At 41.0% G+C, this 27,580-nt stretch overlaps 1 protein-coding gene across 6 annotated transcripts in view; it reads left to right on the forward strand.

The window, feature by feature from the left end:
- Positions 1 to 27,580, forward strand: part of ADGRG2 (adhesion G protein-coupled receptor G2) — a 127,838-nt gene that overhangs the window by 67,357 nt on the left and 32,901 nt on the right. For 2 of the 6 annotated variants that reach the window (XM_078065343.1, XM_078065342.1), the window contains 8 exons: positions 12,077 to 12,112; positions 14,672 to 14,719; positions 14,817 to 14,840; positions 16,287 to 16,325; positions 18,286 to 18,327; positions 20,549 to 20,602; positions 24,036 to 24,088; positions 24,928 to 24,986. In XM_078065343.1, coding sequence (XP_077921469.1) covers positions 12,077 to 12,112; positions 14,672 to 14,719; positions 14,817 to 14,840; positions 16,287 to 16,325; positions 18,286 to 18,327; positions 20,549 to 20,602; positions 24,036 to 24,088; positions 24,928 to 24,986 — 355 coding nt within the window. The remainder of the gene's footprint in view (positions 1 to 12,076; positions 12,113 to 14,671; positions 14,720 to 14,816; positions 14,841 to 16,286; positions 16,326 to 18,285; positions 18,328 to 20,548; positions 20,603 to 24,035; positions 24,089 to 24,927; positions 24,987 to 27,580) is intronic. The other 4 variants (XM_078065344.1, XM_078065345.1, XM_078065346.1 and 1 more) reach the window with 4 other exon arrangements.

The following is a 27,580-nucleotide window of genomic DNA, read 5'->3' on the forward strand; positions in this document are numbered from 1 at the left end:
CAGGCTTTGTTAGTGGCTTTTACTAGTATGTAGGTGTTTACAGAAATGGTTTGTCATATGGGAGTCCTACTCTTGAGGATCATGAAAAAATCATAATATGGATGTTTGTTGGGAGCAGAACTAGGGAGGTGAGTCACAAAGAAGGGGAATTCATAGATTTAGCTTCAAAGTGGCAGGGACTCCTCCTCCTCTAATTCCTGTTGATTCTTTGACTTTTGACCTTGTCGATATCATGGCAAAGAAAAAGAAAATGGTAGTTGGGGAGAGTAATTTTAGCATTGATTTTGTCCCATCATTAGTTTAATGGATATTAATTACTCCGCAGCCCTCAAATTAAATGGATGTGGCAGAGACTGGTTGGCAGCTCACCAAACTTTAATTTTTTTCTTTCTCACCACACAGCTAGCCTCTGTTACCCAGCCTCCCTTGCCATTAGAAGTGGCTATGTGACTGAGTTCTGGTTAATGGATGTGGGCAGAAACAATGTTTGCCACTTCCAGGCTTAGCCATTAAAAATCTCCCACCTGATTACCCTCACTGTCTCTTTTCCTGTTGGCCTGCTGGATATTGTTCTCCAGAGCAAATTTGGAATTTTCATGTTGAACACGGCAGTGCTCTGTCCTCCTGGGCCCCTCAATGACTGCGTGGAGCAGATGTCCCTCTCTCTGCCCTACCCTACTCTCCATTCTAGGCTGCTGATTGGACTTTATACATGGAAAAGAAACTTCTATTTTTTTGAGTCCCTGAGATTTTAGGATTTAGTTATTGCAGCAATTTGCCTTACCTTAACTAATACATCTATGACCCTTCTCACCAGGGTTGTTTGTACATCTCGTTCTGCCATTGGAAGGTGGGGTGGGGTGGGGTAGGCATCTCATCTTTCTTGAGATCAAGTCCAAGCTGGGGGAGTCGATGATGTCACTACTGAGATGCTCCTCACCCAATCACAAGAGAGTCCTTTGAGTGCCCGAGGCCCACCAAAGCCATCCACTCCCTTTGTGCCAACCCGGGCCACTAGGACTTTCACAGTTTGGCATACAGCAAAAGACTCCAGGCTCTGGACTTTCCGGGGTCAAATCTTACCTCTTCCGTTTATTAACTCTGACTATAACAAGGTATTTAATCACTGCGGTTCAATCTCCTTCTCTGTAAAGTAGCAGTATCTCTCAGAGAATTACTCGCAGATTGAATGAATGAATGCATGAAGAGACGCCTGTAATGCGTCTGACACACTGTCAGAACCCCTAAATACTGGCCGTCATCCCTAGAGACCAGCGCAGTGATAGAGATTTCTTTCAACAATGGCAGTGCTCTGTCTCTGTGCTGCCCTATACAGTAGCCGCCAATGACGTGTGGCTATTGAGCCCTTGAAACGTGACTGAGGAACTGGATTCTAATTTTGTTTAACTTGAATGAACTTAAATTTAAGTAGCCACACGTGGCCAGGGGCTATGGTAGTGAACAGTGCAGCTTAGACCATTCGTTCGAATTGCTTCGGAATTTTTCTCCTTCATACTGTGTAAGTCAGGGTTCAGTCACAGAAGGAGAGTCACTAGGGACACACACACACACACACACACACACACACTAAGGAATTTGTCACAGGGATGTGACCTTGTACAACTGCGGGAGCTGGCTAAGCAGCCTCTATAAAGCTGTTGCCTTCGCATCCGATGCCAGAACTTGCCATGTACCATGGGTGGGCAGGAGGGAGGCAGGAAGAAGGGTGACACCGGGAACAAGTTGGAACCCACAGGCATGACTGAAACCCACGTCCATTCTCGTTACCTGTGACCTTGGTGGTATGGTCGTCCCGCAGAAGCTGGGTCCTTAGCACAAAATTCAGTACCCACCTGGCCCAGGAGTCGGAGAAGCTGAAGCGGACCCGGGTGGCGCTGGAGCTGTTGCAGGCTGGCTGCGCCCTCACGTGAATGAAGGGAGGCGGCTGCTGCGCCTCTTCTGTCCGCATGTCCCACAGGAAGCTCTCCAGAAACGTACAGAAAAGGGAATTCTGGGAAATGCAGCTTAGGCCCGCCATGATGCTCCATTACCAAGACACCACACATACTGGAACGCTAACAAGCTCAATTTTGTATCTGCTAATAGTTCTAAGTAAAACCTGATACTAACATCTCCCAAGGCTCTACTGAATTGTTTCTGTTCTGCAGCTGGCCCGAAGATAATCTGAAGAGCCTTACAGCCAGCCAACATTATCTTTGAGTAGAAAGAGTATGAATTTTTTTTTAAATTTTATTTTATTATGTTATGTTAATCACCATACATTACATCATTAATTTTTGATGTAGTGTTCCCTGATTCATATGAATATTTTTTTAAAAGCTTTTCTTTCCACTTTTCTGTGGTTTAGAATTTTCTCCACATAAACCCACATTATTATTGTTATAATTAGAAAAGAAACTAATGTTAATTTTTAGAAGCCAGCCAGTGACCCCTGGGGAGACCATGCATCCCACTAGAGGGCACCCTAATAACATCACGATTAGATGCGCCTTTCACTTTTGCCCTGAAACTTTAACCGGGTCTTGACTTTGTGCAAAAATTTAAGAAACAGAAGGTAACAGTCACCTGATCTCCTGAAACCCTTTGACTTCTGCTTCTTTCCTTATGTTTCCAAAGCGATCCCAAGGGTGTTTGAAAATCAGAAGCAAAGAGTATAAAACGGAAAGAAAGTGAAGTGGAGGTCTTGCTCCATAGAAGGGAGAAACCATTTTTAGAAAGGTCACTAGGTAAACGAGGAACAGAGAGCATGATCGTATTAATTATGGACATGAGCACGGTTTCCTGTGTGGTCTCCTCATACATACCGATGAAGTATGTCCTATTGTGATTATCTTCATCCCTGTTTTCCAGATGGGAAACTGAAGTGCGGGGGGGCGGGGGGGTGCGGTAAGGAAGTTGTCCAGAGTTACCTAGTGGTGGATTACAGAAGTTGTGCAGAATTAACAAGTGGCAGATTTGGACCTACATTGTCTGGGCATCATAGTCTAGGTTCATGACCTACTTACTACACTTGAGGGATTCAGGGCACTGTCACATGGACTGCTGGGGCTGACTTCTGTTTTCTGCATACCCCGACATCCCAGGGGACCCCCCATCCTCTCATCTTACCTTAGGGTGTCTGTTGAACCTCTTTTCATGCCAGCTTCCCAAGCACAGGTTCAGGTCCTCATCACGTCTTGGCCAGTCTACCGCAGCAGCACCCTCCTCTCCGGCCGCCTCGTGTATTTCGGAGCTATATAAAACAATACGTATGGTTCTGTGCTAGGGGCTGGGGAGAGGGGGGAGGCCATTTTGCCCCCAAGTCCTTATTTTAGGCTCTGCACTCCCAGAGAACCTAAACTAAGATGCCAAGGGGGTCGCTGCTTGATTGTGAGCTGGCAAAGAGTGGTGTGATCTAAAAGAGACTAGGGGCGCCTGAGTGGCTCAGTCGGTTAAGCGTCTGCCTTTGGCTCAGGTCATGATCCCAGGGTCCTGGGATCGAGCCCCGCGTCAGGCTCCCTGCTCGACAGGGAGTCTGCTTCTCCCTCTCCCTCTGCTGCTCCCCCTGCTTGTGCCCTCTCTGTCTCTATCTCAAATAAATACATAAAATCTTAAAAAAAAAAAAAAAAAAGACTAGAAAACTCTCTGTACCCTAGCCACTAGTGTCCCTACCCTACATTTCCAGGTGCTTCTGCACTTAAAACTACCACAAGAAACTCTCGCTAACCCATAAATTATAGGTGCTTTGGCATGAAAGAATATGTCAACTAACTCACAGTAGAATTACCCTAGACAGGAGTGGGAATCAGGGAGAAGAAGGGCAGCCAAGCAGATGTTGCTCTCCTTAAGCCGCATCTCTTCTGGGAATAAGTAGAGATCAGCGTAGAGCATGCATTCTCTCCAGGGGCAGTATCGCCCCCACGGGAGTGAACATTGGCTTTTGGAGGCAAAAAAGTCTTACCAATTATACAGGGTTGGGACTAAGATAAGGCAAGTGAAGGGTCTAGAGCACAAAATTTTAAGAGATGCCCACTCTTAGCGCTGCATATGTGAGTGTGCACAAATCCAAAAACATACACATACATAAATGTGTACGTACTCATTAGGTGGAAGGAGATAAAGGGATGGAAAGGGTCAGGCAAAGAGGGAAAATGTAGGGATTTTAAGTAGAGTGGTCTGGATCAGCTTCTCAGCCGAAGGTGACATTTGAGCAAAATTCCAAGGAGGCGCCAGGGCACAAACCAAGGGGCTCTTGGGAGGAAAAGTGTTCCAGGCAGAGGGAACAGCAAGTGCGAAGTGTGAATATGGCCAGTGTGTTGGCAGAATAGCAGGGAGGCCTGTGTGGCTGAGTGAGGGGAGAATAGGAGGAGATGAGGTCTGGCTAGAAGGTCATCTGTTCCATGAGAATGTGGGGAGACTCCATGAAGAAGCAAGGGTGTACTGTCAGTCTAATAAGTGTTCAGTAAAGGCCAGTGTTCAGTAAAGTGTTCAATAAAGGCCAAGGCCCACCGAGAATTGCTGATTGTTTACACTTCGGGAAGTTCCATCAGCTAGCAGCTGAAGTTTTCTCTAATGATGTCATTATTAATCCTTTAATAAAAATGTTATGTCAGAGTACTTATTGAGCAGTGTGACGTGAGATGGTCACAGCTCAAGTAAACACTTCGGGCTGTGCCAAAGGAGAACTGTTTTCATTCATTTTGTTGGTTATGTAGTAAAATCTGAAAATACAGTTCTTGGAAGAGTATCTGTTGTTCCAAGCCCTGAAGAGCCAATATAATAACAAAACAATAATTGTTTTGTTGGGGGTTCCCATATAGGAGTGCCTAGGTGTGGCGCCTAGTTTTGAATCATCTCTCTATGGAATAGTAATTCAATCCAGAGGAGGACTGCCACCAGATTGTAAGTTTCAGCTGGGTCTAAAATATCCGTGCAAGGGGGGGCTAGTCGTGTATTTGTTTTAGATCCACTCCTCAAAAATTAAGTCTTTATCTTTCTCATTCAACTTGGGGCACATGCGTTGGAAGGAAATCCTCATTCGTGTTCCCACAGTCACAGGTATAAAACGACCAGCCGCCTCCCATTTCAAGTCATACAACCCCCACGGCATCAAAGAGTGGGCAGAAAAATGAAAACATCAGAGACAGTCAGCCGTGACCTCGCCTGACTTGCATGCAGGTAGTTTGTTGGGGAGGTGATTTCAGGAATCAGGAGTGAGGGAACAGGAAGAAGGCATTAGGAAAAATGGAAAAGCCAATAAAGGGTATGTTACTGAGGTCACTGCGGTAGGCAGTGAAGGCTCAGGGTCATTGAATTTTTTATGTTGGTCGTGATATGTATCTTAGTGGCCATTTTAGCATACATTTGTAAGGTCCGCTAAGCGATCTGTCTGCTGTGATTGGCAATTACAACTACTATTCCAAACTTCAGATTCCGAATAATAACTGTCCAAGAAATACTCTCAAGTCTTTCCTTCATAGACTCTGCCTCATGGTTCTCAGATCCATTCCCTATCTTTCCCCTGCTGTGCTTTGTATCCCAGGGTCCTGACTCCTTGCACTATTTGTGTTAAGTTCCTGCTCTTCAACTACCACTCATGGGTTCCAGACTGATCCCTGACTGATGGAGACTCCTTAATGATGTCATCAGTCAATCCCAAAATATGTTTTTAAAATATTTTATTTATTTATTTGAGAGAGAGAGCACAAGAGGGGAGAGAATCAGAGGGAGAAGCAGACTCCCCGCCGAGCAGAGAGCCTGACACGAGGCTCGATCCCGGACTCCAGCAGATGCTTAACCAACTGAGTCTCCCAGGCGCCCCAATCCCAAAATGTTTTTGAACATCTACCAGATGCAGGGCACTGGACTGGATTCCTAGAAGATAATAAAGCATCAAGCAGCTTAACATCTAGTTGGGAAAACGAGACATATAGTAGAAAAGTTAAATAACACTGCCTAATAGTGTATGTCCGACAAATGGCAAGTGAATGGTGTAGTCAAGGAATAAACCTTAAGATAAAAAGAGGAGAGAGCCACCTCAGCTGACTGTTGTAGCCAGAGCATGCTTTAGAGGGCCAGAGAGCTGATCCAAGGAGGTCATCTTCTAAAATTCCCAATTTTGAAAGGGTGAAAATTTGGAATTTCATTTGAAATCACCTGATTTCTAAATGCTGTTAAGTAATTCAAACTTTCAAAAAATTCAGTATGATTCCCACTGCGTGGGCACGATAAAACTTGCCTGGCAGCTGAATTGGGATCGTGAGCCAATTGTATGCACTTGTTGAATGGCTTACTGCAATGGGTGAGAAGTCGAATGTAAAGAACATTAAGATCCTTTCCAATGAGAACATTCTGGGGTTCTAATATTTCACTCACATATGAGGCGATCAAGACCTGGGCTTAGAAGGGGGCAGTGGGCATGGGAAGAAGGGACAGATGAGAGAGAGATTAGAGGCATGGGAAGAAGGGACAGATGAGAGAGAGATTAGAGAATATTAATAATAATGCCCTACATTTATATACTAGTTTATGGTCAACAGAATTTGTCATTGGAAGCAGGATAGAATAGCGACTCAGGGTGGGCTCTGAAGTTGGACTGCCTGGGTTCAAATGTCAGCTGTACAGTGAATTACTGGTGGGGCCCAGTACACCTTGCCCAGACTGTTTCTCAAGCACTAAAATAGACTGATGTTAATGAATTCATGTATCTCATGGAGTTGTTGGCTGATTAAATAATAAGTGCATATGAAGCTTTAAGCCTGGGTCACAGGAAGCATTAACCACTGTTTGCTATTGCTCTTTATCACACATACATCATCTCTCTCTAATCCTTGCAATAGCCCCATGTTACGGGGAGAAGAATGCACCAGACGGATGCCTGGACATGGAGGTGGGAGGTGGGGGAAAGGGAGGAGTCAGGGGTAATGATCCGAGAGTGAGCATTTGATTTGTACACTCAGCTCTATTGCTGAAACGAACTCTGGGTTTCCAGGCCCTTTACTTAACCCCTGTGGGATTTTTTTTTTCCATAGAGGGTGTTTCCTTGCAACTCATATTTTCTATAATTTAAAAAAAAACTGGATTTCTGAGTATGGTAGGAAGAATAATCGCTCCTCAAAGACGTCCCTGTCCTAATGCCTAGGATCTGCAAATATGTTACCTTACCTAACAAAAGGGACTTTGCAAGTGTGATGGAAGCTCAGGACTGTAAGATGGGGAGATTATCATGGATTACCTGGGTGAGCCCAGTCTAATCCTGGGAGTTCTTAAAAGTAGAAGAGGAAGGTAGAAGAGTGAGTGAGTAGAATGCCCCAGGTGAAGGAGTCCCCTCTCCCACCCCATCCCACCATTGCTATCTTTGAAGATGGAAGAATGAGGCATGAATGAAGAAATGTGGGTAGCTTCTAGAATCTGGGAATGGCTCTCAATTTCCAGCCAGCAAGTAAATGAGTACCTTGGTCCTACAACTGCAAGGAATTAAATTCTGTAGTACCCTAGATAAGCAGGACTCAGATTCTCCCCTGGAGCCTCCAGAAAGGAATGCAGCCTGTTGACACCTTGATTTTCGTCTGGTGAGACTCATATTGGACTCCTGACCTACAGAAATCTGACATCACCCATTTGTGTTGTCTTAAACCGCTAAGTTCATGGTAATATGTTACAGCAGCAACAGGAAACTAATACCCGGGCATTTCCATCTTAAATTATTTGGCTGATGTTACCAGCAACACCATCAAATTTGAGAACTCAGCAGGTATGGAAATGATGTGGGGTGATGAGGGAGAAGTTCTGGGATATATGCAGTTGGAGGGGCAAAGACAGTAAGGCATTCACTTGGCAGTGCTCAGACCGCACTTGGCCTCGCGGGGTTGGGGTTGAGGAGGTGGTGGCAATAGCCGAAAGAAAGTTCCAGGGAGGTGACGGAGGGTAAGAGACTGTTGAGGAGTTCGGTTTCTGGAGTTTCCAGTTCCTGTCTTTGGCTTTCATTGTAAGTATATGCATGCCAAACTCCTGTTCATCATAATCAGAAATACGCGCTTTGTTTTAAAAAAAAAAATCACTAGAGTAATACTGAGTAAATTTTGTAGACCACAATAATTTTATTTATTAGTTTTTTAAAGATTTATTTATTTTAGAGAGAGAGAGAGAGAGGGAGCACAGTGGGGAGGAGCAGATGGCAAGGGAGAGAGAAACTCAAGCAGACTCCCCGCTGAGCACGGAGTCCCGACTTGGGGCTCGATCCCATAACCCTGAGATCGTGACCAGAGCAGACACTAAGAGTCGGACGCTCAACTGACTGAGCCACCCAGGCGCCCCCAATAATTTTATTTATTGACTTAAATTGAGACTTCAGTAAATGAATAAGGCTTTAAAATGTGCTCGTAGTAGGTTTCCAAAGGAAAATCTGAAAAATTTAAATGTTTTTCCTTTCTTTGTTTATGAATCCTTGTAACAATGGAAATGTTTTGTCTCCTAAGAATGGCATGGAGCTCAAATATATGACTCAGTGGAAATGACGACCACCTCTTTGGTTGTAACAAATGGGAAGTGAGTTAGGAGAGAGCCCAAGAGAAACGGGCTGATAGTCAGGAAAATGCAAGGCCTATGGGGACATCTCTATTTTGGACCAAGAGGAGTGATGTGGAGGATTGTAATGAGAGACAGAAAAAAATGAATAAAATATTAGTCACTAAGCAATCAGGCCCCTAGAAGAAAAAAAATGCCAAAAGAAAAAAAAAGTGGACAATAACAATTTAAAAATCTCTGGCTTTTATTAACCAGATTTCCTCCCTTCATCAGTGTAGATTGTTGCTGGGAGCCCTGCAGGGTTCCAAGATGGAAGAGGCCAGCTCTGTCTATAGGTCAAAAGATTTGGCAGTGGAGGAGGTTGGAACCATTGGCTGCTCTGGTCAGCCCCTGGGTAAAATTGTAGAGGCAGCAGAATAAGCCTCTGTTGGCCTTAAACATTACTCTCCACCCTTCTTTCCTGGTATTGAACTCTTTCCTGGTACTGAACACTTCCTCAGTGCCTTCATGCTCTTCCCTGCCTGTGCCACATTCACGGCCCACTCCACCTCACCTGCCCACACTAATAAGTGTCATTCTCAGAGTAGCCCATATTGAATGTTGATTCTTCCCAGTACTTTTCAACATGGCCCAGTATGGTAGGTCTTTACTACATGATTGGAATAATTCAGCCAATTGGAGGTAATTCATACTAAGGTGTGAATGACTGATTTTCCCTTAGTGCTCCCAAGAGTATTTTAAAAATTAAGCTCCTGTTAACTCAACAGACTCTTTAATTGGTAGAATATTAAAGTAGCCTGAGGGAGATATTGAAGGACAGAGACTAAGAGGAGGCAATTCCAATTAAATTGGGGCATGGAGGCACTAACCACTCTGCATACATTTGCCTTGTTGGCTACAGGGTAATTGGGAACTTGAGCACTCATTTGGTCTTGCTTTCAAGTGGAATTGTGTTTTAATGACCCCAGAAAATAATCAGTACCCTACCACCACTTCAGGAAAATAGGCTTTTGGAGCCTACCAAGTATGTTTCACTGTGCAATTTTAGTTTCCAAACATACATATTCTTTTTTGTTAAAGATCAATTTATTTATTTTAGAGAGAGAGAGAGTACTCGTGAGAGGGGCAGGGGAGAAGGAGAAAGAATCTCAAGTAGTTTCTCTGTTGAGCGGGGAGCCCGACATGGGGCTCGATCCCACAACCCTGAGATTATGACCTGAGCTGAAATCAAGAGTCAGACGCTCAACCGAGTGAGCCACCCAGGCACCCCCAAACATACATATTATTATTAATTTTTTAAGAGTTTATTTATCAGAGAGAGAGAGCGTGAGAGAGCACAAGCAGGGGGAGTAGCAGGCAAAGGGAGAAGCAGGCTCCCCGCTGAGCAAGGAGCCGGACGTGAGACTCGATCCCAGGACCCTGGGATCATGATCCAAGCTGAAGGCAGATGCTTAACAGACTGAGCCACCCAGGCGCCCCTACATATTATTAATTTTTTTTTTTGTATTTCAAGATACCACTATAGAAATAATCTTTCCTTTGTAATTAAAAAAAAATTAAAGATTTTTTTTTTATTTATTTGACAGAGAGAGACACAGCGAGAGAGGGAACACAAGCAGGGGGAGTGGGAGAGGGAGAAGCAGGCTTCCCGCCGAGCAGGGAGCCCGATGTGGGACTTGATCCCAGGTCCTGGGACCATGACCTGAGCCGAAGGCAGACGCTTAACAACTGAGCCACCTAGGCGCCCTGTCATTAAAAAAATGTAAAAATTTTAATATCCCACGTGGATTTTTGAGTTTGGGGAAGTAGCACTCATGTGCTGCAGAGGGTCGTATAAATTGGTTTGTTTTCTGTAGGGCATTTTGGCAATCAAAATCATGGAATTTCTGAAGGAAGCAGCCAAGTATGTATTACAAAAATTTAGCCAAAAGTATTTATTTATTTATTTATTTATTTTTTTTTTTAAAGATTTTATTTATTTATTTGAGAGAGAGAATGAGATAGAGACAGAGAGAGCATGAGAGGGGGGAGCATCAGAGGGAGAAGCAGACTTCCTGCTGAGCAGGGAGCCCGATGTGGGACTCGATCCTGGGACTCCAGGATCATGACCTGAGCTGAAGGCAGTCGCTTAACCAACTGAGCCACCCAGGCGCCCCTAGCCAAAAGTATTTATTACAACATTGTTTATAATCATGAAAAATTGTACCACTAAAATGAAATTTGTTGTGTAAATTAATGGTACATCCAGTCAATGAAATGCTATACAGTGATCATAAGTTAGGTATTGTGGAAAATTGTTTAATGATATAGAAGAATGTTCAGGATATACTGTCATGAGAAAAATCAGGATACAAATAGTTTATGTGATATGATCTTTCTCACACAGAAATACATACATACATATATTCATATATCTATATACATATGTAGATATACATATAAACAGAGAGAGAGAGAGCAAAGCATATATGCCAAAATGTTAATGTCATCTATATCTGGGTGGTGAAATTATAGGTGGTTTTAATTTCCTTTTTTGTTTATCTGTAATTTATCTGAAGTTGTTCCAATAAGTGTGTATTGTTTTTCAGAGAGAAAAAAATAGAATTTCTTTTAAGGAATCTGAGCATCCTCTGAAAGTAAATAACAGCAGTTCTTGTAATTTATAAACCCAGAGGCATCTGATGTGGTTTAACTCCTAAGAAAGAAGTATAATATACTTACTAGGTATAATATAAAGGCTGTGCTAATAGGTGTACAAAGAAGCACAGTTAGTGGAAGTTTTGTTTATGCAGATATATACCTTTACGGTTACACATTCTTTTCTTTCTTTTAAAGATTTTATTTATTTAACAGAGAGAGACACAGCGAGAGAGGGAACACAAGCAGGGGGAGTGGGAGAGGGAGAAGCAGGCTTCCCGCCGAGCAGGGAGCCCGATGTGGGGCTCGATCCCAGGACCCTGGGATCATGACCTGAGCCGAAGGCAGACGCTTAACGACTGAGCCACCCAGGTGCCCCCTTTTCGTTTTTTAAAAAGATTTTTATTTATTTGAGAGAGAGAGAGAGAGAGAGCACAAGTGGGGGGAGGGGAAAAGGGAGAGGGAGAGAGAGAATCTCAAGCAGACTCCCCGCTGAGGGGGTTGGGCTCGATCCCACTACCCTGAGATCATGACCTGAGTGGAAACCTAGACCAACGCTTCACCAACTGAACCACCCTGGCTCCCCTTTTCTTTTACAGATTTTAATGAATACAAGCCAACAACTGAAGTTCTCAGTCATCATTTTAAGTTTCATATATACTATATCATTATATAACAGAATAGAGGGAGCACCATCACCAGTTAAATTGGAAGAATTGCTTCACCAGAGATGTGTCTCTAGAAAATTGAGTTTACAAGTACTGATGAGGCTGTTGAAAATAATTGTAAATTAATACACTGCCCTCTTTTGGTAGCTATTTGCACTTCATTTTACATTCGCTCCTGTTAAAGATGTTCATCTACAAGTTCATGCACAAATTAACTAACTTTAAATCACCTTTTTCCTCAACAGAGAATGCTGATAATTCCAGTTTGTTATCACCATCTGGTAAGACTGTTATTTCATGGCTTTGGGGAATTTCAGGAAAATATTCCAAAAGTTCTCCATGCAGTATGGCATGTAGTCAGGTACAGCAAAATTGCTTTTCTCCATGCAGGCTGATTGAATTAAACCTACACCTGAAAAGTCACTAGCACACATAGACAAGCGGACAGGCAAATTGGTCCCCCCACATTTATGGACAAAGCTGAGGAATAACTTGTGGGTTTTCATTTGGGGGACTGCTTAAGTTCTTCAACGTTATTTTTAGTATTCTAGTTCATAGGTCTCCTGTAGACTATTAAGAACATAAACCTGCCGCATGTTCCTATATATTTGAGGCATGGGATGCTCTCTTAAATATACTTCTTCAGTCACTTCTGAACAAATACTTTTCAAAGGACTTCTGAGGGCTTAGCCCTCCTGAGAACGGGAAGGCAAATAAAGAGAAATTTTTAACTAGGACCCTCTTGGCAGGAACCAGGAATAGAACCCACATTCGAGACTGCTAGCTGAAACTGGAACCGGAACTCAGGGATAAAGTGGTCCAGCCCCATATGGTGAGAGCTGATGAGATAGTGAAGCCCGAGTAACTTACCTAAGGTCACACAGCTCCCTGCCACCGTTACGCACAGGCGGCACGTGGCTTTTCTGCCTCCTCCTTCTGCGTTTTTTCTGGTATACCATATATTGTAGAACAATCTGTTATGGTAAGGAGTGAGTCAACTCACATTCTATCCTTAGTTGTATCAAAATGAGCTTCTGCTGTTAATTCACTTAAATAAAATTAATGATAGCTATTACTTCTTGTGCCCACACTACATGCTTAGGAGTCTCCAGACACCTCATTCAGCTTCCAGTCTTGCAGTATAGGAATTATTATATTCATGTTCTAGATGAGGAAACTGAGGGTCAGAGAGGATAAAACTTGCTCACGTTCACATATTCTGTGGAGCCAGACTACTTGTGTTTGAACTTGACCAGTACCCTCCCACCCTGTTGCTAGTTGTGTGACTTTGGGCAAGTTTCTTCACCTTTCTGTGCCTCAGTTCCTTCATCTATAAATTGGGGAATATAATAGTACCTGCTTCATAGGATAGTTGTGAAGATGAAATGAGATAACATATGCACCTGACCCAGCGTAAACCCTCAATAAGTAATAACGATCATTATTATGAGTGATTAAGTAATGGGGCAAAGATTCAAACCAGGACTGCAAGCCTCCAAAGCCCAAGCTTTTTTGACTGTGCCAATTTGCCCCCTTGCTGTTAAGCTCCTGGGGTAAAATGAACCACTGTATTTTTCTCCTAGTACAGTGGCCATCATCTGACTTAATCATGGTGATATCAGCAAAATCCTGTTTTCATGGAAATAGGGGGCATGGAGATTTGGAGGCACACACTGGTTCCAGTCAAAGCCTGCAATCTGGGTGCCCTGGGGGAGAGCTGCACTCACTTAGGAACGGAGCAGCTCGCGCACATCCAGGGACTGGCAGGGGGTTGTGCACACAGGCTTCTTCTCACTGTTCATCACCTTTCAGAAGAATGAATACTCGTTAATTAAAAACCAGCTTTGGCCAATTATTTTGTTTTGCAAAGGATTCCATATCCACACTTTGAATCTTATTGCTCAGGAACTGTCTTATTTCTCAAGAAATATCCTTGGTAATTAAAAAGAAATGTAGTAAATGCAAAATATGGAAGCAATAATGTAGGACAGACAGGGTGTGTGTGTTTCAGCCAACGGATGAGCAGTCTAAAACAGGCCAGCCCAGCGCCTTGACACACCCAAATGTCCTTACCCACTGAAAATCAGTCTGCCTACTGCGAAGCTTGTGTTACTTGTAAAATGTTTATGTTTCCTTTTCCTGCATATACGTAGAAGTCAAGCCATAGGATCTTTTTAATATTCCAAAATGCAAAATGTGTGTAGTAGACTGACCTCTTAGCCTAAGTAGATTTACTCCATGGGAAATTTATAACTTGATTGATTGTCTTAATAGCAGCCATATTTTAAAATAACTTACCAGGAAATTGTGTTAGGTGGTACTGTACTGAGTGGTAGCAAAGTTGTTGGTTTGGTTTTTTTTTAAATCCTCAATTAACGATGGGAAGAGTTGCCAGGCGTTATTATAACAGAATGGAGCCAATGTGCTGGTATGTTTTATAATTGTAGTTTGACAGTTATTCAAAGTATAAAATGTTTCTAGAATTCTCTGGCTGAAAAAAAAAATTGAAAGTGGTATGTCACATGTTTTGCTGTGGTTTCTAAACTTATGTCCATAATATTCCATAGGTAGGAGCAGGCTTTGAGGGAAGAGTCTCAAGTTCTTTGTCTGTAAAATGAGACAACTGCTCATTTCATTTCTTGGGTTCTTTCTCTGCAATTCTCTGGTTAAGTGTATATTCCCTGAAGGATTATGGGGCTTGCAGATTCATATTGGTCTGATAGCATGTTGTCTACTTCTTTTCATAATTCTATCTCAAAAGTTTTAACTCCTTAAAATTCAATAAATAAGTGTTTCAAAATATTAATTTGACATTTTTGTTGTTTTTTTTCTTCTTGCAGTTGAATCATCTTTTGTTGGTTTTGTCCCCTACACCAATGGTACTCCAGGCAAGATTTTGAAAAAATTCAAACCTAGATTTAGCCTAATTTGTTAAGTTTTGGATTTAATTATATCTTTTTATTTTTTTTCCCCTCGGGGCAAAAGAGGTTGAAACTACAAGCCTAAATGGTAAGAATTTTTCTGAAGCAAGTGAAAATTGATAACCCTTAATATGAATATAAGTATAATGAGTAGTGTTGAAGGTTTTCATATTCAAATATGCAAAAGAAAAAACACCCCAAATAAAACAAACCCCCAAAACTGTCAACCCTGGAGAGTACCCTAAACTTTTCGGTTAAATGAAAACATTCTTATTATCATGGAGGGAGGCCAGCCCCCCACCACGCTAACTGTTCTGTGAAAAAGAAGAAATAGTGACCACAGTTTGAGTACCCTGTTTCTCTTGCTTCCCAACACAATGCCAGCACATTTTATATGACAGATTGTTTAAATGTGGGAAGCACATCCAGTGACTTCAATATGATTCAGCATGGATTTGGAGGCACAGAGTGTTCAAAGACTACCCTTTTATGGGTGATTTTATCAATTTTTAAGTAGCATGACATGAAGAGAAAAACCTGGCTTCTTCTTCATGCCGGAGAAGTGGGCTGTGTTTGAGGGAGGTGGACAGGGCAAATTCTGTGCCTTCCCGAACTCTGTGGGTAGACAGCCTCTTTCTTTGTGCAGCCAAAACCCAACTCTTTCCACAGTCCCTTACTTGGTTAAAATAAAAATCTCACCATGTGGTTGATGGTTAAGGAGCTAAACAATCTTAGATGGAGTTCACACTGATCAAAACCGGTTTAAATTCATATTTGGTCCAATGGAAAGGGCTAGATATTACATCGTAACTATGTTTAATTACTTTTTAAAGTGAATGAAAGAACATCTTCAAAATAGCTTTGGCAGTAGTTTTTGGATCCATGGTATGTGGGTTTTTAAGTATGGTAATATGTGCCTTTTCCCCTTAAAGTTTCATCCAGAATAATAAATTACAGAATGATTTTTATTTAAAGAAATACCAGTTAGAATAGATTTTCAATTGAATTTTAAGGGAAACAAGATCAAAATGAGATTTTTTTCTAAAAGTTAGTGAAATATAATGTTCAAGAAGTTTAATTTTAAGCTAGAACTGCTTAAAGATTGCTTTGTAAGAGTGTACCTTTAAGCATCCCCAGGGCTATATATTAAAGTTGGTATTAACTGGAAATATATCCCTTAGGGACTTGCATTATAATGGAGTATAAAAGGGACAAAATATTAAACAACATAAATGGGTTTATTTAAATCTAATCATTATAGAAGTGTTGGTATGTTTTAGACACATCACCTGTGTTCAGGAAACACATTTTTAAAGAATGAATACTTGCTCCGGAATTGTGTCTGGGGGTTGGAGAATGGTTAGTGTGTGGCGGGGTGGACAGCAAATGCATTTGATAGTGTCAGCTGGCTTTTGCAAAACTCTCTAGCTTCTCTAGGATTTGGGGAAAAGTGAAATGTTCACGGAACCTAGAAGACGCTTGTGTTTGTTAAGCATATCAATAATTAGGCTTAATTTTCATTACTTTATTTCAGATGCTACTTCGAGTGTATTATCCACTTTAAACAAAACAGGTAATATCAAGTTCTTTCTAAATATAATAGCTCGTCTTCTGTGCTTTCTTGGGTTTCTCACTTGTGTGGTCAGTCTTCTGGATTGCTAAAGGTTGTCTCCTTGCATACTTCCTGGGCCTTCAATTGTTGATTGACTACTCATTTCACTTTGACATTGTCATTCTTGTGTTATCACATTCCTGACCTTCCAAACTGTTGTGGCCATACATTCCGCTTAAAATAACATCAAAAAAATTGTAGTAGTAATATATCTTAGCTCGTAACAAATGGAGAATATAGAAAAATACAATGAAAAAAATAGAAATCATCTCTAATGTCACTTTTCTAAGACTATTACTGTTAATAATTTGGTATATTTCCATTCAGGATCATATATACATACACACTATGTGTGTGTGTGTGTGTGTGTGTGTGTGTATCTTTTACACAATAGTCATAGGGTATATAGATTTTTATGTCTTGCCCTTTTGATTTCATATTAAATTATAAGTATTTTCTATTGTCCGTTACTATTAATGACTTGATAATATTCCATTGTGTACCATATGTTGAACATTCTTAAAGCTGTTTCTATTTTCTTAATAGAAATTTTTGCGATGAACATCCTTGTGCCAACATTTTGCATTCATTCCTGATTTCTGTAGGATGCATTCTAAGGACTGGACTTAATGGGTTAGCAGTAGGAGTATTTTAAGGTCCTTGATACACATATTGCTCAGTTACCTTCTTAAAAGCTTGTACCCAGCAACATTCCTGTCAGCAGTGAGTGAGGATGTCTGTGTCACTGTACTTTTGCTGAGAACTGAGACTATATCATATATTATTAGATCTTTCAATTCTGTAGGTTCTGTTTTACATTCTTAATTAGTGAGGTTGAACATTTTTCCCCAAAAGCACTTTTGTTACTAGAACCAGAAGTTCATTTCACAGCTGTGTTTTGTTTGCTCTGGAAAGGAAAGTATCAGGGCAAACCAAATAATATATTTAAAAGATTCTTCATGATAATGCAAAATACTGTCATCCTCTATAATTACCACCGACCATTGCCCATGAGTCAGTCACGTGTTGAAGCAGGAACTCATCAATAACACATAACACAAATGAGGTTTCAGAAACTGTTGGTATAACGTCATCATTCTTAAGTGCTTCTCCAAGATCTGAGCTTTGTGTTTTCTTCAGAATTTGCCACTCACCCTAGCAGACAGACCTTTGCAAATCTGTGCCCCGAACGCAGCCTCTTCTAATTGACCATCCTTAAAGCAAGGATTTCTGAACCTGGTTCTCCATTATCTGAGAAATGAACCATGCTCTGTACCCAGAGTGTGTTGGGAAGATACTTCTAAGGTTTGCTTCTCCAGAGTGTGTTCATATTTGCCCGTGGTTTGAAGAGTTCTGTCTAGGTTCTGCTCTGAGCTTATTGTACAACTGTAGCTGAGTGGTTTCAGCCTCATTGAGAATAATTTTATCTACTGATATAATAGCAATACTATTATGTTAACTCCTAGAGAAAATAGCAGGACACTTTCTTGATTATAGAGCATGCGATATTTTAGATCTTGTGTTTCCGTTAAGTTTTATTCTGAATCACCTTTTCTTTACAACCTGTCACCTGAAGGTCCTGATAATGACTTAATTCTACATATCGGAAGTGTAAGTCCACATTAATTTGTCTAGCAGCAGCGCATGGAAACTGTGGTAGAATGACACAAACAGTGGGGTATGTGATGGGTGTGAGATAACTGGGTAAACATGGGAATCCAAATTGCAGACCCACCCTATTCCAATGTTATATGATCTGGGTCTGTGATTCCCATTTATTCTGCTGCTGGGATGACCAATAATGTCTGAAAGGTGTCAACAGTATGGTTTTCTTAGCACTTCACTAAAATGATATTCATGGCAAATTGTTTTTAAAAACACGCGACAATTCTGCTCTAATATTTAAATTGCTTCTTTGCAGAAAAAACTAAAATCACTATAGTAAAAACCTTCAATGCATCAGGTATGACTTACTATCAATATCAAGACTTTCTTTTTTATAACTAAAGTAAAATGAAACGAATGGCTGGTTTTTATGTTTTCTTTCTCTTTTTTCCCCACCCTTTAAAAGTGAAATCTGTTCTTAATGAATAGGTGTTTATGCACTGGGTACCTGAAGTTGTACTAAGTGTTTGGGGCTATATAATCATGATGAAATACAATGCCCACCCTTAAGAATCTTCTAGTTTGGGGAGAGACAAGGCAAACAAAGAGATAACTAACATGAACATGTATGCAGATAAAGGCAAATGATAACACAAGTGTTTCTGACATGGTTAAGCATGGGAAATAAAAGGGCTGGTGCTAGTGGTTATCAATGGGATCTAATTTGTGAGGGAGAGATTCTTAGAGGAGTCAACCTCAAACTCTTTTGAAATCAAAAAAGGGATGTACTTTTAAGTACCTAGTAGTGTAAGAGTAGGAATAATGTGATTTGCTTGACAAAAGCCTCTGGTTGATTTAAAACAGGGGTTAGCAAACTGGCCTGCAGGGCAAATATGGCCCACTACCTATTTTTGTAAATCAAGTTTTATTGGAACACTGCCATACCCATTTGTTTACATGTTATCTATGGCTACTTTTCCGATACAATGAACAGGAGAGTTGAGTAGTTGTGACAGAGACTATATGGCCCACAAAACCTAAAATATTTATTATTTGACCCTTTACAAAGTTTTCTCACTCATGACTTAAAGGATGACCTGTGGCCATGTACTTGGGGGAAATTACAGGTAACAGCCCTAGCAATGGGAAAGAAAATTCTCAGGGTTAATGAGCAGCAAAAGACACACATCACTGGAAACAAAGGTACCACTAAAATTTAGAGAAAGGTGAGAGATGATGGAATGTAACACTTAGTGAACAATAGACCAATGGTTGTAGAGAACATTTAAAGCATTACTACCCACCATCTAATAAAGCAGGTTTATTTAAGATGAAATCTCTCTTTTGGTGTGGGTAACATTGCTGTGAAACAATATAGAATTCTACAGGTCAGGTAACTTTTGGCACCTAAATTCAGTTTGCTCACAGAATCAAAACTCTTAGTTGAAGCATGATGCCTATACAACAAACGTCACCCAGATCATTCTGGCAGAAACCATTTCACATGCACTAATACAAGCTCTAATTTTAGTTTGTGCCCAAACTTGTTCTCTTAAGAAAAAAATTAAGCAGTCATAAAGTACAATGGAAATAAAATAGCAATCAGGCATTGCATACATAATTCTGACCGAGCCAGACCTAACAAGGACAGCAAAATATCCCTTAATATAACAATCTTTTCCCCTTGGCCCTTTGCTTAATACGTTATCAACATTTGCACCTCACATTTACTATAGATTTCTTTTACTTGGCCAAAATGATGAAATTAACGAAGGCAAGATTTTTAGGGAGTAAACCTTGAGCTCTCTTCAAATCAAAGAAGAGATGTACTTCTCCTTTCACCAAGGGAGAAAGTGTTTTTTAGGTGAATATGTATGAAGTTTTTGATTTATTTCATCTCCCATTCGTCTCTCCCTCCTTTGTATGCCTGTGTGGTCTGTTGTCCTGGCCATCACTCCATTTTGCCTTCACTATAACTTTTTATTTACCGCCCACTATCACTTACTAGATGGCATGCTCGTTGAGGGCAGGGTCTGTATCTGGAACCTTCCCAAACCTGTAGAATATGATAGTTGTTCAGCAAATAGTTTTTGAATTTTGTGGTTTTTGCCTAGTTGTAGTGACATCATGACATTGATGTTATTTCTTACATATATTTGCATAAGGAAATAAGACCAGCATTAGAGCGTTCATGGACTCCCCTGCCCAGGAAAGGAAAGAGGATCTATGAGTAAGGGCTATTGCATTTAAAGTCTCTATGCTCGGTTTGCATTCACACTGTTCTTTTTATGTTGGACAGGAGAGGGTTTAATGGGGAACAGGACAACAAATATTTTGAGGGAGGAGTAGGGGGTTAGTGAAACACTAAAGAATAGTAAAGAATCAGGTTCTATAGCTGACCAACTAAGAAATGAAAACTCTCATTCCTCTAGTCTTTGTGGAATTCATCCAGCCAATTATATCCAACTTATAATATTTTAGGCCCACGTTTGATGCCTAAATTTGTGAATTCTCTTGACAATGTAGGATATAAGTGTAGGTGTTGACATGTTTAACCGGCCGGGTTGTTTTCTTTGCAGGAGTCAAACCCCAGAGAAATATCTGCAATTTGTCATCTGTTTGCAATGACTCAGGTTAGTTCTTGTGTACATTACACATTACCAGATAAATGAGCTCCAGAGAGAGAAAAGGTTTTTCTCCTGTTGAGTATATGATGTGTATCTCTCTGATCTGTCTCTTTTCACATCGCCTGGCTACTAAGAAGTCCCAAATGAAAACAAAAGCAAATTTTAGATCTGCCTGAAATTATCCCGTTGCTTAGTGAGGTGATGGATTAACTTACTTACTATGAGAATATGAAGCTCTACACCAGATATTTTCGCCATAGCTTTAAATCCATAACTAATACCCTTAGAGTTGATCCATGAATATAACTAGTAATGAACTTAATTATTGAAAGCCACTTCTGGTATATAAATCCCTCAAGCCTTTCCATAGGACCTTAAGTATTATAGCTTAGAAATAGGGTGTCGTCTTCTGCTAAAAGTAAAATATACCGCTCCACTAGAATGTTGAAAACCTCACGGACACCTAGTTTAATTGGTTGCTAATTCCAGTAGTACCCAGAGTGTATTTTGCCATCTTTAACCCAGACTGTCACTATTTTTCAAATTGAAAATGGAAATCTCTTGAGAACACGCTATTTTTGAAATGGGAATATTTTCCCTTCTGCCATGGGCCAGAAAGAATGAAACAACCGTTTTTCTCACATTGGTTTGGCTTGTTGGGTTCCCTTCCTTATTAAAACCAATGAAAGCAGATGTGAAAACATAAAAACATGGTGTGGCAGGTCAGTACTGGATCACGGGAAGAGAGAGGAGGAAGGTAATGAAGTATTTTGTAATTTTAAAGTCTTAAAAAACAATCCTTATAGGAATGTTTTCCATTTCTTCTGTTCCTTTTGTTCTGTTTCCTCTAATAATTTGTTTTAAAAACACAGGAAACAACTTCAAGTAAAAGAGGTTAAGGTTGGGTTGTATTAGAAAATAAGAAAACTTTGTATTCAAAGAATGGTCCACAAACATTTTCTACTTGTGTGAATGTGAGCTTTAGGGATGTGAGCATTCTGCTGATAGTATGTGCCAGGTAGAGTATCGTAGGCAAATATTAGCTGGCTTTGATTAAAGGGGAAAAAGACTTGTGAGATACGTTTCACTTTCATATATTGTGTAACTCTTCTTCCCTCCCTCTTCTCTTACCCTTCTCTTACTGAATTCTCCATAATTTCATTATTTTTACGCTTCATCTGTGTTTTGGACTGGTGACTAATGTCTAGTTTAGTGTTGTGTCTACATGATGTTTGATAACTTTGAAAATTGAATATTTAGAAAACAAAAAACAAAAAATAAAAAACGGTCATCTTGAATAACAGATGCCAGGAAGCTAGTTGGAGTAATGTTTTCCTCAGTTAAGTGACTGAATTGACCATTTGTTTTAGTGTCTGGTGAAAACAGCCTCATCAGGGAACCAACTCTTTTGGCACCAGAAATCCCATGGTCTCCTGCCAGAAACGAGAAACCTTCACTTCTCGCAGGTTCCAATCTGACTTCATTAAGGGAAACGGAGGCTGGTGAAAAAACTGGGAGCTGACCAGGCAGAGTTAGGCTGAGGGTCAAAAGGTTCCGGGTCACACTGCTAACACTGTGCTCGCAGCACATGTATGAAATTCAGCGTGCGCTCCACAAGACTGAAGGATGAACTTGGAGAATGGACGGATAAGGGAGACAAATTGTTGGTGTCGGCACGTGCACACACTAAATACATTTTTAATAGCTAAGGGTTTTTCCCAAAATGGATAAGTAATTCTATGCATATATCAAGTATCTTTACTTTTAATAATTGTATACTGCATTAATTGAGATTTCAGTATGAACATACTGAAGTTGAGGTTCTCAGTAGAACAGTTGCTAAAATAGATAAATCCTGTCAGTCACTGGGCCAGTGGCTTTGTTGGCCATTTTAAGTGGAAGTGGACCATTGGGTACTTGGCTGTGGGCACCAGTGGTACTTTGGGTTGTTATAAAAATGAGCTGAGAAGGCATTCAACCCTCTAGCTCAGGAGTTGACAAACTACTGCCCATAGTCTAAATACCTGCCACCTGTTTTTGTAAATAAAGTTTTACTGGAACATAGCCATGCAAGTCGTGTACATATTGTTTGGCTGCTCTCATGCTACAACTGCAAAGTTGAGTATTTCTGACAGAACATATGGCCCAAAAAACCTCAAATATCTGATCGGATACCAAAAAAATGGCTGACACCTGCTCTAGTTTGTATGACCTCTTTGCCTTCTGCTCTAGAGCCTGGTTTTCGGGGCGCCTGGGTGGCTCAGTCGGTTAAGCGTCTGCCTTCGGCTCAGGTCATGATCCCAGGGTCCTGGGATAGAGCCCCGCATCGGGCACCCTGCTCGGCAGGGAGCCTGCTTCTCCCTCTCCCTGCTGCTCCCCCTGCTTGTGCTCACGCTGTGTGTGTGTGTGTCAAATAAATAAGTAAAATCTTTAAAAAAAAAAAAAGAGGCCGGTTTTCTGTCTCTGTAGATTATGAAGTGCACACAGTGTGCTTCTGTTAAGCAGTCTCTATTTTCTTTCTTTCTGATTGAGTCGGAGCCCCTCCAAGTATACGCTGTAGGAAACAGGTTGACTGAAATTGAGTTCTGTATTTCCCGAAGTGAGCATTTTAAGAACAGAGTTTTCTGGCATTTTGGGGATGAAAGCCACAATGAGTTGTTCAACTGAAGAAAAGATTCTCCCTGCAGACTATTCGGGTTTCAAAAGCAAAATCTTAACTTTGTTCCTAGCGGGGAGATTGCACTTGGTCGCTATATTTTAAAAAGAAAAAAAAAACAAACCAAATGGCAAGGAATAAATAGACTCTCATAAGGCTGCTTAATTTCTGAGAAACACTTTTTCTCTCCCTCCTTTATGTATGTAACTGCAACTAGAAAACCCCAAAAGATTTTTTTAAAGATTTTCTTTTATTCATTTGAGAGAGAGAAAGAGAGAGAGCACGAGCACAAGGAGGGCAGAGGAAGAGGGAGAAGCAGGCTCCCTGCCGGGCAGGGAGCCTGATGTGGGCCTCGATCCCAGGACCCTGGGATCATGACCTGAGCTGAAGGCAAACACTTAGCCTACTGAGCCACACAGGCGCCCCCCAAAAAGATTTTTAATGTTAGAGCCGGTTCCTCAAGTTAGCATCTTTATGGGAAAAAAGGTCTGATGAGCAGCATGTAGGATTAAAATTTCTTGACAAGGAGGCAAGGTTTTTCTCTTTCCACATTCCCACATAGAATTTATGGTTCGCATTTTCTGAAAATTGTATTGGTGGTCATTGAGTACCATTCTGATAGAAAAGACAGTAAATGTGAGTAACTGCAAAGAATTTGATGAAACCATTTATTTTATAAATTTGATTATTCATTATTAATCTGATAATCTTTTCCTGTGTTGTATTAATCCTCATGCTCTAAGGATGCAAGTCTCAAATTTTGTTTTGCAAATTTATTTTTAGCATTTTTTAGAGGTGAGATAATGTTTCCATATGAAGAAAGCAATGTTACCCAGGTAGGTTTTAAAGATTTTTTTAAATTGCAATCTTAAAAAGGAAGTGCTTGTGCATTTAAAGATTTGTTTAAGGCTCAGATTATTCATGGCATATTTACTTTTATGACCAAATATAAATAAAATAAGTGTTGTCGAATCACTAGCTTTTTCAAGAGGGTTTGACTTCATAATAATCATGGTACTTTGTTAATAGGCATATTTCAGTTTTCACTAAACTTGCTACTGAATGTTCATACGATGGAATCCTATTGCCTTTAAAACTTTTTTAATTATATTAGAAACTTCTAGCAATAAGAAATATATTGAATCTAAGAGTAGTCTTATGAATCTGATCCTGTTCCACCTCATGGGGGATTCAGATGCAGTAGAGTCAGACTTCCCATGACCTAGACTGGTTCAGAGGATCCCAGCTAAATGTGGTTTGTTCTTCCAGTGACTATTTCCTGAGCACCTACTACGTGCCAGGTGAGGAGCAAGGTGCTACAAATGAAGTGAAGGCTGCTACCAAGTTCCCTCTTTACACTGGGATCTTAAGTCTGAGACCTTTCACGTGGAGAGCTTTAATCGTATTCTTTTCGGGGAACCCTTGGAATAATGAAATTAATTAGCACATTAGACTTGCTGATTCAGAATATTTTTTAAAGGAAATATAAAAACAAAAAGTAGCTCAGTTAATACGGATTTGATCGTTGGCTAGATAATACTCCATACCGTTGGCATTCAGTCTTTGGGGTGTAGTTCTTTGGGTAGCCAAGGAAACTGAAGAACAACTTCTTGTTAGAGAGTGTAAAAAAACCACAACAATATTTGTTATATTCTTAATGATTTTGTACTCCTAGCAGAATCAAAATACGGCTAATGACACCTTATCTGGAGTCCTGTCTCTAAGGGAATCAAAGTGAGTAATCTACTGCTTGATTTAAAAGTTAAGACGTTAACTATAGAAAGGTATTTGTTGAGCTATCTTTACTTTTGGAAACTGAGAGTAGGAAATAGACCCAAAGCTTATAAAAATTTGGTTTGTGAGTTCTTAGCAAATAGACAGTAGTTACCCGTCATCAGCTAATAGCCCCGTGAGGCTGTTCGCTTTGATGCTCTGTAGGTATGTAAGAGGTCAGTTTGAATTGGTATTTGAGCTTTAATACGATTTGGTAGCCAGAAAGGTTGGAAGAAGAGTTCAAGGTGGGATGCCATGTATTCCATTTGTTCATGCTTTCATGAAGCATCAGTCATTCAAAAGTCAGAGAGAAGTCTTTGTGAAGTAGGTACCAGCTTCCAGGGATAAGCATGGACAATGAGAAATACATTACAAATATAGATGCTCCCAGTCAGACACAAGGCCAAAATGTCAGGCTAGGCCCGGAGTTAGTCTTACCTGAGTGTCACCGGGAGGGGAAACGTCATGTCTTCATCCTCGTGCAGGAAAGCAGCATCAGAGATAAAATCCATCTACTCTCAATCTTGCCACTACCCCTCAAAGGAGATTTTCATCAACTTTTGAACCAAATCCAAAAGCTCCGGGGGGAGTATCTGTGATGACATTGAAGAAAAAAAACCTTTCCTAGGTCAAAACAAGGGACATCTGGGTGGCTCAGTCATTTAAGCGTCTGCCCTCGGCTCAGGTCATGATCCCAGGGTCCTGGGATCGAGCCCCACATCGTGCTCCCTGCTCAGCGGGGAGCCTGCTTCTCCCTCTGCCTGCCGCTCCCTCTGCTTGTGCTCTCTCTCTCTCTCTGTCTCTCTCTGACGAATAAATAAAATCTTTAAAAACAAAACAAAACAAAACTCTTCTTAAGGGTCATCCTTTCAATTAGCATTTTGACCTGGCTGCTTCCGCTGAGTCAGCAATGCATAGGTGGAGGGGAACCTTAGGATTCCACCTGGGGGATATCAAACATCTCTAGGCCTCCCCTGAGTGAGTGTGTAGCAGCAAACAGTTAAACTAATGAGAACTGGGATGGACAGGAGCGGTATTTCTGTCCTTTATGCCTATTTTTTGAACTCCTGATAAAAATGTAGCTTTCCCAGCTATTCAAAGTATATGTGTGAAATAAAAAGCAGAAGATATCAGTGTCCTAGAAGTATCTTAAACTTTAGATGGGAAACAATATTGATAAGATACATTTTTTAATTTTTTAAAATTTTTTAAAAAGGTTTTATTTATTTTATTTGAGAGAGAGAGAGAGCATGAGAAGGAGGGGGATCAGAGGGAGAAGCAGACTCCCCGCTGAGTGGGAAGCCTGATGCAGGGCTCGATCCTGGGACTCTGGGATCATGACCTGAGCTGAAGGCAGACACTTAACTGACTGAGCCACCCAGGCGCCCCAAGATACATTTTTTTAAACTCACAAATTAATAAATAGAACAGAAATTCACATACTTGTAATTCATGTTAATTACTAGACTTGAAATACAGAGGAGTTCGTTTACAGCCATGAAGCATTTGTTGAGCACCTACTATGTGTTTGGCCTTGGGGATAAACCCAACTCTCAGGATGGAAAACTGGCTCTAGAACAGTGGTTCTCTACCCTGGCTGCATATTAAAATCACCTGGGGAGCTTTTAAAAATCCTGACGTCCAGGCACACTCTGTAACAATTAGATCAGTATTTGGGGGCTGGGACACAGACGTTGGTATTTTTGAATGCCCCCCTGATGGTTCCAGCATGAGGCCAGTTTTTAGAACCAGGAGTCTAGAGTCTGGTAGGATAGACCTAGGATGCAAACAAATAACAATACAGTAGAATCCCTACAATAAATGTGACATATTTAGGATTCCAAAGGATGTTCTACATATCTAAATATAGAGCAGGCAGAGTGGTTGGACTTGAACCCAGGGGCCAGAGAGACCCCCAGAAAGGTAACCTCTGAGCACAGTTAGGAAGGAGCGGCTTCTGCCAGCTAGAAAAGCTAGCTGACTACTTACTGTTGCAACAATCCTTCTCTTCTTTCCTCCAGACCTTCCCTGGAACCACCTAGAACTATTGCCCATCCCTTGGAGCTGGGTTTCTCAGCCTTGGCACTATTGACATTTTGGACCTGATAGTTCTCTATTATGCAGGGCTGTGTTTGCACTGTAGGATGTGTAACAGATCCCTGACCTCTATCCACTAGATGCCAGTAACACCCAGCCCCCAATTGTGACAATCAAAAACATCTCCAGATATTGCCCAATGTCCCCTGGGGGACAGTATCCGTCCCCCCACCCCAGTTGAGAACGATTGCCCTAGAGTGAATTCTTTATTTTATTTTTTAAAATTTTATTTATTTGAGAGAGAGGGGCAGAGGGAGGGAGAAGCAGGCTCCCCACTGAGCAGGGAGCCTGACACAGCCCATCCCAGGAGTCTGAGATCATGACCCTAGCTGAAGGCAGACACTTAATCTACTGAGCCACCCAGGCGCCCCTAGAGTGAATTCTTTAGATTTCTTTTATCTTAACTTCCCGTGAAGCTCTTCCACATTGAAGAAATAAAAGTGTTGATTGAGCGGGAC

Source organism: Halichoerus grypus, chromosome X (assembly GCF_964656455.1).
Source record: "Halichoerus grypus chromosome X, mHalGry1.hap1.1, whole genome shotgun sequence".
Lineage (NCBI taxonomy): Eukaryota > Metazoa > Chordata > Mammalia > Carnivora > Phocidae > Halichoerus > Halichoerus grypus.